Consider the following 16396-nt stretch of genomic DNA (forward strand, 5'->3'; position numbering starts at 1 on the left):
CTTTACAGTGTTGTGTTAGTTTCTGTTGTATAACAAAGTGAATCATATATGTATACATATATCCCCCTAACCCCTCCCTCTTGCATCCCTCCTAATTTTTTAATTAAATTTATTTCAGTACACTATCAATGCCTTATACTAAGGTTACTATTTTATAAGATTCAGAGGGACTTCCCTGGTGGTCCAGTGGTTAAGATTCTGCCTGCCAATGCAGGCGACACAGGTTCAATCCCTGGTCCGGGAAGATCCCACATGCCGCCGGAGCAACTAAGCCCATACGCCACAACTACTGAGCCCATGCATCACAACTACTGAGCCCACGTGCCTAGAGCCCATGCTCTGCAACAAGAGAAGCCACCGCAATGAGAAGCCCGTGCACTGCAACGAAGAGTAGCACCCCGTTCACCACAACTAGAGAAAGCCTGTGTGCAGCAACAAAGACCCAGCACAGCCAAAAATAATAAAATAAATAAAATTTTTAAAAAATAAAAAAAAGATTCAGAAAATGATAGGATTTATCAAGATGAAGAAAATACAAAATCTGTAAACAAATCTAATTTTGAAAACTAATAATCTATAGCTCTCAATATTTCTTCTAGATTAAAGGAAAAATAAATAAGAAAGTTCCTTTTTGGCAAATCCTGTATCACTATTGAGTAAAAGTATTCTTTGTTAAAAGAACAAAATACAAAATAATTTTAGAAAGTCTCTTCCTATGTGCAAATTTTGTTTAACTTCCCCATCTACACTTAACAAAGGAAAAATAAATACTACTTGTTCACAGAATTTATTATGCATAATATAAAATATATTGATAAAAGTCTCCCTAATTTCTATTTACTATGTGAAAGTCCTATGTGAACTAATGTAAAGCATAAACTACAGAATAACTTTAAAGAAATGACTCCTCCTTTTACATTATTTTGTTGAAAACCACTCAGGAAATCTCATAGATTAATGTTAATGCTACTAATGATAAAGAAAGTTTTAAAAAAATTAGGACTCCCTAGCTTATGCTTTTCTATAGACACATATTTTCACTTTCAGTTGATAATGTGTGAGATACACATTTTCAAATATCTGTACTGGTTACCAGAGTGGTTCTGAAGCCAGACCACCAAGGTTTAAATCACAGCTCAATGACTTCTTACTTTTTGACCTTGGCAAGTTCTATATTCTTTCCATGCCTGAGTTTGCTCTTGCATAGGATCGAGAAAGCAGTACACCTACCTTATAGGGTTGTGGTGAAAATTAAATGAACAAGTAACAGGAGGTGCTTAACACAGTAATATTTTCTATCATCAGGATCATCATTATTTTTACCTTTCATAAGTTTCAGACTCTTTATTACCACCACTGATCATAATGTTAGTAACGGAAGAGATAATAGCTAAAATAAGGCTAATCAAGTATGGCTTAGCAGAAATCCTGTTATCAACAATATGGGTAAGAATCAGCACTGACCTAATTTTTACTTTTCTATAAATAGATATGATTTACATGGCAAAATATATTTTAAAGTATATACAACTTATATTCAAAGCAACCTTTCCCAATCAGCGTTCCACTAGAAAATTAAGCCCTACAAAAAATTATATGAGTAACTACATTTTCCATTCTACCAAGAATGGTACAGAGCTAGTCCATTTTGATGCAAGGAAGAGAAGTTAATTCATCATATACAATCGATGCCTTGGGGCATTACAGTTTAATTTTCTTTTGGGATGGATTGAGAGGGGCTACTCTCAAGCAAACCTTTTCTTTTGTAATTCTTTCTGCCATTAAACATCTTCAAAAACAATGCAAAGATAATAATTCCTTATGACTTTAGATGTAATAATGGAATCTGAATAGAAGTAGTATAAATGATCTTTTAGCATGTAAATACTTAACACTGTCATTTTTAAATAACACATACTCATTTGAAAACTTATGAAAAACATTAGTTATTTTTAAATAATCTATAGCCTTCACTGTTTCTTTAAAGTATACATTAATATACTTTCTGCAGCATTTCATTATTCACATTGGAAGTTATCTGTCAGGTATTTCTACATCCCAAGGTACAAGTAATTTAAATGATTTATCTAATGACACTAAGTAAATTACTATATTTCACTGAATCTAAGATACCATAAACGTTATGACACATCATTATTTTATATACCACTAAGAAAAAAGCACTGCCAATTATAAGATACCACTGATTATATATAATGCAATCTGATTTCAAAGGTCTTAAAACGTGAAAAATGTATGTTATTAAATTGAAATATATATGTATGTGTATCAATATATACGTATACATGTGTGTTTGTGTGTTTGTGTATATATATACACTACTGATGCCCAAATAAGAAGCTAGGTCTCCTGACTCCTAGTCCAATGTTCTTTTCCACTAGTCATTACATTAACTGGGAATTGAGACTATAATGATAAATATGTTTGTTTTCATCACTTTCTCTTCCTGTGTGTTTTTGAGATGGTCTATAATATCAAAAGACAGGGACTTCCCTGGTAGTGCAATGGTTAAGAATCCAAATGCCAATGCAGGGGACACGGGTTCGAGCCCCGGTCTGGGAAGATCCCACATGCCGCGGAGCAACTAAGCCCATGAGCCACAACTACTGAGCCTGCGCTCTAGAGCCCGCTAGCCACAACTACTGAGCCCATGTGCCACAACTACTGAAGCCTGCGTACCTACAGCCCGTGCTCCACAACAAAGAGAAGCTACCACAATAAGAAGCCCACACACCGCAACAAAGAGTAGCCCCCACTTGCTGCAACTAGAGAAACCCTGTGCATGGCAAGAAAGACCCAACCCAGCCAAAAATGAAAGAGAGAGAGAGAGAGGAAGAGGGAGAGAAAGAGAGAAAGAGAAAGAAAGAAAGAAAAAGAAAGAAAGAAAGAAAGAAAGAAAAATACACTGCAGTTTTTTAGCTGCAGTTTTTTTGTTGTTTGTTTTTGGACAATGGAATAGTGTGTACGCACATCATGAAATATACAAACTCCTGGAGAATTTCTGGCACCTAAGAAAGAGCTTACTATAAATAAGTAAATTAACTTTGGGGGAAATATTAAAACACACACAGAGATCATAATCGTATACACTACTATTACCTTTGGGAGTGGTATGTCAATTATATTAGATTGTTAGATGAGACTACACCTCCTGGCACTCAGGACTTTGTATAAGCCTCTCCCACATTCTCTAGTCTTGGCCACGTTACTTGTTTAGGTCGACAGGTTATTACCAAGCGTGATGCAAACATCCTTGATAAAAGTTTGCACCATGGAAATTTTCCCTTGGAATGCTCACTCTTGGAAGCCAGCTACCATGCTATAAAGAAGCTTGGGCTACACTACTAAATGATGAGAAGAAAAGTAGAGAGAAACTGTTGTAGATGAGAGTGCATCTTCTATATTCCCGTTCCAGCTGAGGGTCCAGGTGAATGTAGCCCTCTAAATGACCTCAGCCACAACAAGCAGAACAGAAGCACCACTGTGCACAGTTAATCCACAGAACTGTGAGAAATAAAGTCATTGTTTTAGGCCACTAAGTTTTAGGTGGTTTATTATACAGCAAGAGATAAGTGAAACAGAAATCAATTCAGAAAACTAATGACTTTTAAAGTTCATCAGTACCTCAAAATGCTCCTTGATCTTGTAGGCATTTGCAATTTTAGCCCTGATTCCTTCATAATCTCCAACATCGCTAATACAGATTGCATACCACTAAAAATAGAAGGAAAAAAAGGAGTAAGAATAATAATACTCAATAGTATTCCATTCAATACAAGGTAAAACTGAATAACTATTGATATTTATTCCTCAGTAGTCATTTAACAAAAAGCAGAGGACAAAAATTGTATTAAATATACTGGAATATACAAGAAAAAGTAGACATGGCTCTCAAGGAACTTGGACATGTTTTTAGAGAACTATAATACAAGGCAGAGGGTAGTGAATCTCTAAGAAAGTTACCAACACAATGGGGAGATAACAATTCATATTTATGGTATGAATATAAATTTAGAGAAATGTGCAATTTAATAATTATCATTTTATTTTCTTATCCTATTTTATTGGAGCTGCTTCTTCTCCCACACCTGTGTTGTTATAGTAATAACAGCCACATTTGTCAATTGTGACCTTGTCCCCATACCCATAGCTGGATACAGACCCAAACTGAGATAATCTGAGTTTCTTCCCTAAGAACCAAAACCAAAATATCCAAGCTTCATAAACCCAGAAAGTCACAAAACTGAGGATGAGAAAAAAACTAAAGTAAAAAAAGATTTGCAGATAACAGCAAAGAGGAAAGACAATGAAGCCTCAGAGCAATTGAGCCAGTTTCTCCTGAAGCCTAAATGCATCTTGCCTTTGGGTTCTGTGAGATACAATAGTTTCTTATAAACACGCACCATTTCTTTTTGTTTGTGCTTATATCTGTGAAATTTTAATAATTATAACCATAAAAACGTTAATACTTAAATTTGTTTAAATCTATTCTCCACCAAAATCTTTTGTATCTTGATATTTTTATTGAAAATAAAAGAGTATAATTTAAAACCCACACTGACTATGCTCATTTAATCTCCATTGACAGTCACCCAGCTGCCCAAATTCAGATGACTAGAGGTGTCATACAGGGTTTCAAATTTGGTGCTCTGATCTCTTCCCACTTATCAGGGCTCTAGATAAAATCACCTTCTCTTATGCATTTAACTATCATCTATATCAAAGCAAACACAAACTTATGGATGAATCCTAAACATTCTGCTTAGATTGGCATTTAGTTACTACATAGGACTGTTAATTAATGATCATACTAGCAAGAGCTGATGGTAGGAGCTGTGATCATGGGTGATTTTTATTTCCATATTGGTACTTTTTTTCAATTTCCAAAATGTCTATTTTCTGTAATAAGTTTACATTATTTTTAAAGAAAACTTTTCTTTTATAACAGATAATCTAGCCAAGAGGGGGTAATAGATACTATACCTACCTTCTTGCCTGAAAGGCTAAAATAAGCAGACAAAATATAAGAAATAAAGACTCTCAAGATATTATACACATCAGACACAGTGACATCTCACAGACGAGAAACAAATGAGATGAGCCCTATGGCTGCCCTGGAGAAATTTCTAGGTTGAAGCCCAGGGAGGCAAAATAGGCCAAGCAGTGTCTCTGCTTTGAAGAGATGGAACTGGGAGTCTGGGGAAGCCCAGGTGTCTGGAGTTCACAGAGCAGAATACTGTAGAAGAAACAGCTGACCGGAGCTAGAACTCCAGATGAAGAACTGCAGAGGGTCACCCTTTTCAGCTGAGTAAAGATCATCGCTTGCATATGAAGAGACTATCCAAGGCTGAGAAAAGAACCACCCAAAAGGTTTGGAAATCAAGAGCTCACAAAGATCTAGGAATATCAGTTGTAAGGAAAACAACAACAACAAAAAAAGCCCTCCAAATTAAATGCTATTCTAGTCCTGCCTAAAAGCCTTCTCTCCTGCTGCTTCGAAGATCCTCTTTGACAGTTACTTGACGCTGAAAAATTACAAAACACTGATGAAAGAAAAAGACCTAAACAAAGGGAAAGAATGCATAAGTTCATGGATTGGAAGATATCGTTAAGATGGTGATAGTCCCCAAATTGATCTACAAATTCAATGAAATCTCTTTGAAAAATCCAACTGGCATCTTTGCAGAACTTTACAAGCTGATCCTAAAGTTCATACGGAAATTCAAGGGACTGAGAATAGTCAAAGAAAGTCAAAACAAAAGAAGAACAAAGTTGGAGGACTCACAATTCCTTGTTTCAAAACTTACTACCAAGCAATAGTAATCAAGACATTGTGGTACTAGCAAAAGGATACACACTGACCAATGGAATAGAACTGAGAGCTCAAAAATATACCCATACAGGGCTTCCCTGGTGGCGCAGTGGTTGAGGGTCTGCCTGCCGATGCAGGGGACGCGGGATCGTGCCCTGGTCTGGGAGGATCCCACGTGCCACAGAGCGGCTGGGCCCGTGAGCCATGGCCGCTGAGCCTGCGCGTCCGGAGCCTGTGCTCCGCAACAGGAGAGGCCACAGCGGTGAGAGGCCCACGTACCGCAAAAAAAAAACAAAAAAAAAACCCATACATTTATGTTGAACTGATTTTCATCAAGGATGCCAAGACCGTTCAGTGGAGAAAGAATAATCTTTTCAACAAATGGTAGTAGGACAACTGGATATATACATGCCAAAGAATGAATTTGGACTCCTACCTCTCACCATGCATAAAAGTTAAGTCCAAATGTACCAAAGACCTAAATGTAAGAACTAAAAAATACAAAACTCTTAGAAAGAAACATAGGTGAAAACGTCTGTAACACTGGATTGGGCAAGTTTTTTAGATATGACATCAAAAGCACAAGCAATCAAAGAACAATAAATATATTGGACCTTATCAAAATTAAAACCTTTTGCAAAGAGCACTATTAAGAAAGTGAAGAGACAAGCCACAGGATGGGAGAAAATATTTGCAAGTCATATATCTAACAAGGGACTAGTATACAGAAAATATTCTCTTACAATTCAACAATAAAAAGACAAGTTTAAAAATGGGCAAAGGGCTTCCCTGGTGGCGCAGTGGTTGAGAGTCCGCCTGCCGATGCAGGGGACACAGGTTCGTGCCCTGGTCTGGGAAGATCCCACATGCTGCGGAGTGGCTAGGCCCATGAGCCATGGCCACTGAGCCTGCGCGTCTGGAGCCTGTGCTCCGCAACAAGAGAGGCCACAACAGTGAGAGGTCCGCGTACCGCAAAAAAATAAATAAATAAAAATGGGCAAAGAATTTAAATAGACATTTTCTCCAAGGAATATATACAAACGTCCGATAAGTATATGAAAAGATGTTCAATATCACTATTCATTAGGAAAATGCAAATCAAAACCATGATGAGATACCACTTCACATCTGCTAAGATGGCTATAATTTTTTAAAATGGACAATAACAAGTGTTGGCAAGGATGTGGAAAAACTGGAACCCTCATACACTGCTAGTGGCAATGTAAAATGGTACAGCTACTTTGGAAAATAATTTGACAGTTCCTCAAAAAGAATTACATAGAATGACCACATGAACCAGTAATTCCACTACTAGGTATATACTCAAAATAATTTAAAACAGATATTTAAACAAATACTTGTGCACGAATGTTGATAGCTACACTATAAGCAATAGCCAAAGGTGGAAATAAATGTCCATCAAGTAATGAATGGATAAACAAAATGTGGTATACAATGAAATATTATTCATCCATAAAAAAGAATAAAGTACTGATAAATGCTGCAAGGTGAATGGACTTCAAAAACAAGTGAAAGATGTCAGACACAAATTATCCCATATTGTATGATTCCACTTCTATGAAATATCCAGAGTAGGTAAAGCCATAGGGACAGAAAGCAGATTAGTGGTTGTCAGGAGCTGGGAATAAGAGGGAATAGAGAGTGACTGTTTAATGGGTAGAGGGTTTCCTTTTGAGGTGATGAAAATGTTTTGGAACTAGAGAGAGGTAACTATTGCATAACACTGTTAATGTATAAATGCCAATGGTATAAGAATGCGAAATGTATAAAATGGTTACTCTTATGTTATGTGAATTTACCTTAATTAAAAAAATAAATAAAAGCAGGTGTTCACACAAAAACTTGTAGGGATTTATAGTAGCATTATTCATAATAGCCAAAAAGTGGAAACAACCCAAATGCCCATCAGCTGATAAATGAATAAACAAAAATGGTATTTCCATACAATGGAGTATCATTCAGCCATAAAAAGGAATGAAGTACTGTCATATACTCAGCATGGATGAACGTTGTTCATCCATGGCTAAGTGAAAGAAGCCAGACACACAAAGGCCACATACTGTATGATGTCATTTACATGAAATGTTCAGAATAGGCAAATTAATAGAGACAGAAAGTAGCTCAGTGCTTGCCAGGGGACAGGAGCAGGAGACAACTGGGACTAACTGGTTATAGATATGGGGTTTGTTTTGGGGGTAACTGACGTGTTCCGGAATTAGATAGTGGTGAAGGTTGAACAACATAGTAAAATATGCTACAAACCACTGAAGTGTATACATTACAATGGTGAATTTTATATAATGTGAAGAATATAAAACAAGTAAAAATAAAAGCAAGAATTAGCATCTCCTTACAAGAAGTATATGTTAAATATAAAGGCACAAATAAAAGTAGAAGGACAGAAAAGGATGTAACATGCTAACAATCAAAAGAAAACAAGAGTGGTTACATTAATATCAGACAAAGTAGACTATAAAACCAAGAATATTTCTAGAGATAAAGAAGATCATTTTACAATGATAAAGAGGTCAACACATCAAGAAAATATAACAATACTAAATGTTTATAGTCCTAATAACAGCACTTTAAAATACATGGTGCAAAAACTAAGAAAACTGCAAATAGAAACAGATAAATTTACAATTATACTTGGAGATTTCAGCATCCCTCTGTGAATAATTTATAGAAGTAGACAGAAAATCAGTAAGGATATAGAAGATTCAAACACCACTATCACTATCAACCAACTTGACCTGAATGACAACAGTTGAATAAATATTCTTTTCATGTGCAAAAAGAACATTTACAAATATGGACCATATTCTGGGCCATAAAACAAGTCTCAGCAAATTTAAAGGGTCTGTATGTTTAATCCTTAATATAAACAAGTAGTGGTGGAAGTGGGGGGTGGGGGGGAGACAGAACCATCCCCTAAAGGGAGCATCTGGAAATGCATGGAGACAGAATTTGGTTGTCACAATGACTTGGGGGCTCCACTGAGGACAGTCTACTATGATAAAGTGATGTCCTAATCCAAAATACCAATAATGTCCCCTAGTCTCCCCATAGTATCCACTGAATAACCAGTCAGGAAATCCAGAAGCTAGTGGAGTTACATGTAAAAAGTTATAATAGATCTCAGCTGTCCAGCTGCTATACTCCTAACTCCACATAAAACAAATATAATGTGAGGAAAAAGAGAAAACGTTTGTCCAGTGTTTGTACTACTAGAAATAAAGACAGAGGTAATTCATGAAACTACTAACACTTTGGTTTAAAAATAAGCCTTCACAAAAGTAATTTATCAAACATACTAATGAACTTAGAATAAATGTTCAAGAATGCAAAGAACTACTTCTTTTTTAAAAAAAATGTTATAAAAATAAACCTCTTCCCTACTTCTTTAAAAGAGAACTATTTCTTTCCTATGTAAATTAGAGACAATAGATAAGTACAGACCAATGTCGCTCTCAGTACATGGTAACAGTTACAGTACTGTAAGCACCTCACCTTATGAGCTGCAAAACTTGATTCATTTTTTTCTAGTGCCCTTTTTGCATACTCTAGGGCTTCATACACCAAGAGCTTTTTCTCCTCTTCTGAGGTTCCACTGAGTTGAGCTATATCACGTGATGCCCGTGCCAAACGCCACAGTAACTCTGCATCTTCACTGATTTGAAATAATTATAAAACAACCATTTTAGCTCAATTTTAAAATTGTTAAAGGTCATATCACTAATGAATACATACGGTCTTTCAGGTCAGTGAGGATACAGCGAGCAATATGATATCAAAATCCATTTTTCATGTTAAATTTATTATTTTCTACCATACAAAAACTGTATTTGACAAAATTTCCTATAAAATATCCAATATTATACATAAACATTAACTTATAATATCTAAAATACTAACTTCCTTAGAAAATATCTGTATTTGAATTCTCTGAACACTTTCCCTACAAAATTCAACATATAACTTAAAGCTTGACTTCAGTGGCACTGTGCTTCAGACAGCTAACTGGTTCAGACAGTACTATAAAATACATAAATTTATAGACAAGATCATGCTCTATAAACAAAATGCTGTATCCATAGCTCCAAATACAGTACCTGGCACACAAAAAATATATGATAAATATCTGTGAATGAATGAATGATTAAATATAATGTAATCTCAAAATAAATCTTAACTTTGAATGTATCATCCATGCCATGATGCATGAAATATTTACAGCTTTGGACTCCTTGAAAAACTGCCACTTAAATATAGTTATATAAGACTTGAAATGGCTAATAAATAAAACAGAAACCAAGGTTAAAAGTTAGGGATATTTCTTTAAAAACTAACCTTAAATTCCTTTTTATTAAATGTTTGTCTTTAAGCCTACTACATTATACATTTCTTAACAAAAATACTATTCACATAAAGTTGAATGAAACTAAAGGTAGCAATAGTATATCTATAATTCAATGAATATGGAATAACTACCTTGTAGCTTACTTTTCAAGTAATTACTAAAATGACTATAAAATGCCAAGCTAACCACCTCAAGTTACTCAGGGGACAATGGAGAAGGAAAGTTGGATCCTATAGATATTTAGGAGGTAAAATTGATGGGTCTTGGGGGGAAAACTGGTTTGGGGAATATAAGAAAGGTAGTTGAAAATGACTCAATATTTTTAGTTCAGGAGATGAGGTAAATCAGTGATCTGGAAATGCCATCTAGCCTGATTTGACTTATTTTATTGGGCTGAGTCTCCCTCCTTCTCCATCCTTCCCCCAAAAATGAGGTCACATTAATACACCAGACTAAGCATGTAAGCTAATACTAAAAATAGAAAAAGGAGGTATTTTTAGTTCCTCTATGAGACTGTGCTTCACAGTGATAACACAGATATCATTCAATGGTGACAAAAAATCATCCTAGCTCATTCAAATCTTAAACCAATATGAAATTAATTTAGAATAAATGAGAAATATACAATATAGATAAGATAAACATCTATTCAATGACTACCTTGTATTCAAAGCAAAATAACAAAATGAAAAAAAATTTCAACATTCAACTAGAATAGGCAGAACCACCTTTTCTGAATCAATGAGATATATGTAGCACTTTTGAGTCACTTAACATTAAGAAAAAAATCATACTATAAATTAAACTCTAAGAAGTATTATTTTGAAGTAAAAACTTGTAAAAACTATAAAAATTCCAAGCACCAAGAATATTTTAATTGTTAAATAACAAAAAATTTCAGGAAACCGCAAACCCAGGCCTATCATACATAGCCCACCTTTCCTTGTACTGGGATAGCAACTGGTAAAGTTTTTCTGTTTCTCCACTTTCATATAGGTAGTCTGCTTGTTCAAGGATTTCTTCAACTCTGAAGACTATAAAAGAAAAAGGCTCAATAAAGTAGGTCTTCCCAAGCCAGATGGCAATAATTCTAAGAAACATGAACACTTTTATATAGAAGCAAAAGAAATTAGATACAGAAATCACCTATAAAGAAAGATCAGAAATTATGAACAACTGAGATGTAAGTGTAGTAGAAATAAGTATGAAGCTATCACACATAATAAGTGATTTATTAAAACCTTGGAAAATAAAAAATTAGAAAACTTACTCTGGTACTAATTTAATATGACACATTTTAAAAAATGAAAAAAGTAATTTTCTGTGAGGAATTTATAGTACCCTTACCCTCCACACAAAGCCTTTGTTATTGTTGCCGCTGTGAAGTAAAAATCCACTGCAGAAAATGATATGATATCCACTTACAGCACGGAAAATTATTAATTTGAGTGGAATGCAACACTCTGTTTTACTAGATTCTTTTTATGATCTAACTTATACAGACATTATTATGGGAAAAGAGTCAAATCTGTCATCAAAAAATTTAGATGAAGTTAACTACACAGAGGATCTGAAACTTAAATTAGAGGCACTATGCTCCAACCAACTCATTAATGAGTTTAGATATTACAACAAAAACCATAAAACTTATAGACAGTGTAATGTTCTAAAAAAGTTAACTAGTTACTAAAAAACCCAGTTAGTCTGAATTTCAGATATTCCAATTATTACTAATGAACATACACATTTAATTTTGTCTTCTATAAGGGTGCTGTATTACTTAGTCTTATGTATAAGCCAACATTCCAATATGTTCAGTAAAGTTACTTTATTATTTATCTCAGTATGCTTTAATCATAGTGTATGGGGCTAAAAAATTTTTTTTCATTGAAGTATAGTTGGTGTACAATATTATATGTTACATGTGCACTAAAATTTTTTTTAAGTTTATGAAAAATTAAAATCTAGACCAGCAAAAATAACCTCATAAATATATGACACAACTATGTAAACTGAAGTATTTTTTAAGTTAAAATCATCATGTAATTATACTAATTTAATAAAAATTAAATAACAGCAAAGAAACCCTAAAGTAAAGATTTTTTTTCCTCTATAATCCTACTTCAGTCTGGTTAGGTGCTATAGTTTAGTAATATTCTCATGGCCGGTTAATTTTCTTAAGTTTGCTTTCATTCTATTCTATATTTTTATCAGTGGCTGATTTTCCATATTTGGGTTATAAAAAGCCAAAGATTCTTAAAGAGTAAGTAGTAGGAAGTAAATAGTCTCAGCATTCTTAGCCGATATTTGTGGTTGGCAAAATAATGGCCCCAGACAAGTCCATATCTCAACCCCTGGACCTGTGAAAACGTACAGGTTACTAGGGCAAAGGGGAATTAAGCTTGTAGATGGAATTAAGGTTGCTAATTAGCTAACCTTAAAATAGTAAATTATCTTAGCCAGGTGGGTCCAGTATAATCACAAGAGTCCTTAAAAGCAGAAGCAGGAAGCAGAAGAAGCAAGTCACAGCTGGTATGACAATGGAAACAAAGTCAGATACACTTACTTAGGAATAGGAATAGTAAAAACAAAAAAATGTAAGTATCATCCACCATCTGGATGCTAAATAAAAAGCTGGAGGGCTAAATAAACAGGGGAGTCACTATACCCCATTTCCTTTTTCCAACTTTTAGGAATTCAGGTTTATTCAAGTTTGTTATACAATCCTAAAACTACTATCTCTTCAATAACTTCAGAATGGTAGCTTTAACAACTTTAAAGCATGAGCTCCTTCTGAATTTCCCAAAGTTTTTCTGCACTCTTTTTCAAACGGGCCTCCTCTTCAGAGGTCAGCTTTATCTTTGTAAGGTGTGCAATACCATTCTCTCCCAGAATACAAAGAACACTAAGGAACACTTCATTTATTCCATAGAGGTCCTTACTTAGGGTGGAAACTCTCCTGAGACTCTTAAAAATGCTTTCTGTTAAATCAGCTAAAGTTAGGCCAATGGCCCAATTAATATAAACTTTCCTTTTAACCATTTCATAGCCATAGGTAATCACTTCTTTGTGGACATTTTTCCACTCTTCAGGATCTTTATCTGTTCCTATATCTGAGTTTAGATCCTTCAGAGGGACACGGCAATGTTAACTCCACTCCACACAGGTACACTTAAGTTTCCATGTTTACCAATGGTTATAGATCCATCTATAACAACTTTCACAGTGGATAGCAAGCCTTCGCCCAATGAAGAAATGGATATGGGTAGACTTCAGATTACAGCCACTTCCCAAAAACCATGTTGTTCCAGTAACATGGTTTTTGGGAAAGGCACTCAACTTCCAAGCTACGTAATTAAGATACCCACTGGATTGGAAGCAAATATCAGTTTGCAGCCAGGACTACAGTGGGTAATACAAGAAATCATTATGCTAAAGATGGGCACATTTTACTTGACTACATCAAAGTGTGTTTCTCTTTTTCTTGGGTATGCACCTGCTGTGATAATCACTAGGTTGGAGTTTACAGTGACAAGGTAATCTTTGCTGGAAACAATATTTGGCATTTTCATGAAAGGGCTGCCATGTTGAAGAGCCAGTGTCTCACCCTTCAGTTTGCCTTCATCAACATCCACAAAGGCAAGTTCATCACTCAAGCCTTTTAATAAGATGCTATTAGCACAGGCCATGACAACTAATCCAGTTCCTATAATGGAGATCTTATTGTGATGAACGGTTTCCTCTGAAGTGAAATTCTTAATAAGTTCACACTTGACAGTAGCCATCTTGGAAACGGGAGTGAAGGGTCAGCCATTGCTCAGCAGGATGTGTGAGTCTGGCTAGGACACAGAGCAATCTCTGGGCAAGGGGGCCTACACATTTGGTGATCCACAGGACTCCTGTAGCCCAGTTCATGGCCATTCACTCAAGAGGTGGAGGAAGAAAATGGAGGAAAGCCACATCAAAGTACCTTGAAGTACAAAGTCAGGAAACAGTTGACGGTTTGACACTCCCCCTTACCCTCTACTACTGTGTCTGTGCAAGGCCACAGCCCAAATCATGCAGGCCTCACAGGGGCCTAGCACCTTACCAAATATGCAGTAATTTTCTGGCATTAGGACACTTCTGAAAAAACCAACTATGATCATTAAGGCTATAAATAATTTTGACTTTGCCTTTCAAAGTGCCATATTTTGTTCCCTAGGGAAGCCCTAAAACTTTGCACTCATTTCTGTAATGGTGCTAAAGCTCACTGAAACTAAGTGTGATAGACATGAAAAGAAATAGGTAAGGTCTCTGCTCTGGTACTTTGAAGAAGTTTAACTTTTTGAGCTCCTTTTCAAAAATTAATATAATGGGGCACACACACAGAAAAATCTTAAAAGTGCAACCACTGGGCACATCTCTCAAGGATGCTTTAAAAAAAATTAATATTGTAATGTGAAAATATGGCTCCTCCTAACTACTTTACAAGGTTGCTGTGAGAGTTAAAGTTATGATGAAAAGTCTAGGGAGCTTTAAAAAGCTGAGTTTTAAGTATCTGCCAAAATATGTCATTAAGCCAGTGATAAAACCAAGTCCTCTACTTTGTCTTTCATGAAAATAAATGATACATTAAACGAAAGAAAAGATAAAACAAAAACGTAGCAATTCAAGCATCTGCTTTTTTAAAAATATAAGAATAATCATGGGCAAATGAGATCAACAAATAACTAGTACTCTTCAGCTATTCTCAAATTCTTCATCTACTAGAACTTTAATAAGAACATCTATTCAAAATCAAGTCTCTTCTTTCCCAAGTACCTTCTTGATAGTTAAAAAGTGAGGACTGTGAAAAACAAAAAGGCTTATTAACTCATAAATTAAAAGTTTCTCTTGGGGCTTCCCTGGCGCAGTGGTTAAAAGTCCACCTGCTGATGCAGGGGACATGGGTTCGTGCCCCGGTCCGGGAAGATCCCACATGCTGCAGAGCGGCTGGGCCCGTGAGCCATAGCCGCTGACCCTGTGCATCCGGAGCCTGTGCTCCGCAATGGGAGAGGCCACAACAGTGAGAGGCCTGCGTACCGCAAAAAAAAAAAAAAAAGTTTTTCTCTAATAGACTGAATTTTGGCTCTGTCTACATACACAACTGGTTTAACTAAATTTAATTTTTTAAATATGGCAAGTCTTATTTTATGTTTATATATCTATAGTTTTCTAAATTAAAAAATAAAAAATTTGATGGAATTTTTCTATTTTTCAGCCAGTTACTTGATATTTAGTACCAAATTGCATTCTGTTTATAAATAAAATGTTTTTATTTCAAAGTAATTGGACTTTTCTTAACTACATCAAGAAGAATTAACACCTCGGCATTAAGGAAACAAAAGAATCATTGTATCATTAAAAAGTAGGCACAGACAAATAAATACATAATAAATAAATATTAAAAAAAATAGAGGTTGGCAAACTTTTTCTATAAAGATCCAGAGAGTAAATATTTTAAGAGCAAATATTCTTTGTGGGCCAGATATGGTCTCTGTAGTATATTCTTCCCCCCCAGTCCCACAACCCCTCCACCCTTTAAAAATGTAAAAAACATTCTTAGCCCAAGGGTCCTATAAAACTATAAAGTACTGAGTATTTCTCACTGAAGGAGCTCTAGCTGCTGGAAGACATTTTATATATTTGAATAGATAATGCAACTAACATATTAGAGGCTAGATTATTTTCTGCTTTTCTCTAGTTGTCAGTCTGATATATATACATATACATATGTACACATACATATGTGTGTGTATATATATATATATATGTATATATGTCTGTCCACAATAGAGACATATAGACAAGTAGAGACAAGTAGAGAAAAGCAGAAAATAATCTAGCCTCTAACATGTTAGCTGCATTATCTATTCAAAAATAATAAGTTATAGGGCTTCCCTGGTGGTGCAGTGGTTGAGAGTCCGCCTGCCGATGCAGGGGACACGGGTTCGTGCCCCGGTCTGGGAGGATCCCACATGCCGCGGAGCGGCTGGGCCCGTGAGCCATGGCCGCTGAGTCTGCGCGTCCGGAGCCTGTGCTCCGCAACAGGAGAGGCCACAGCAGTGAGACACCCGCGTACCGCAAAAATAATAATAATAATAAGTTATTAACAAAATATAACAAACACAAACAACTCTAAGTGTTCCTGATGTTTACCT

At 35.5% G+C, this 16396-nt stretch overlaps 1 protein-coding gene and 1 pseudogene across 6 annotated transcripts in view; both read right to left on the reverse strand.

Moving 5' to 3' along the window:
• RMDN1 (regulator of microtubule dynamics 1) overlaps positions 1–16396 on the reverse strand; it is a 37748-nt gene that overhangs the window by 6217 nt on the left and 15135 nt on the right. For 4 of the 6 annotated variants that reach the window (XM_033843072.2, XM_073794566.1, XM_019926321.3 and 1 more), the window contains exons 3-5: positions 11152–11248; positions 9365–9524; positions 3646–3735 (exon numbers count right to left, since the gene is read on the reverse strand). In XM_033843072.2, coding sequence (XP_033698963.1) covers positions 3646–3735; positions 9365–9524; positions 11152–11248 — 347 coding nt within the window. The remainder of the gene's footprint in view (positions 1–3645; positions 3736–9364; positions 9525–11151; positions 11249–16396) is intronic. The other 2 variants (XM_073794569.1, XM_019926322.3) reach the window with 1 other exon arrangement.
• LOC101318549 (L-lactate dehydrogenase A-like 6A) lies at positions 11255–16384 on the reverse strand (annotated as a pseudogene).

Source organism: Tursiops truncatus, chromosome 17, assembly GCF_011762595.2.
Source record: "Tursiops truncatus isolate mTurTru1 chromosome 17, mTurTru1.mat.Y, whole genome shotgun sequence".
NCBI classification, from domain to species: domain Eukaryota; kingdom Metazoa; phylum Chordata; class Mammalia; order Artiodactyla; family Delphinidae; genus Tursiops; species Tursiops truncatus.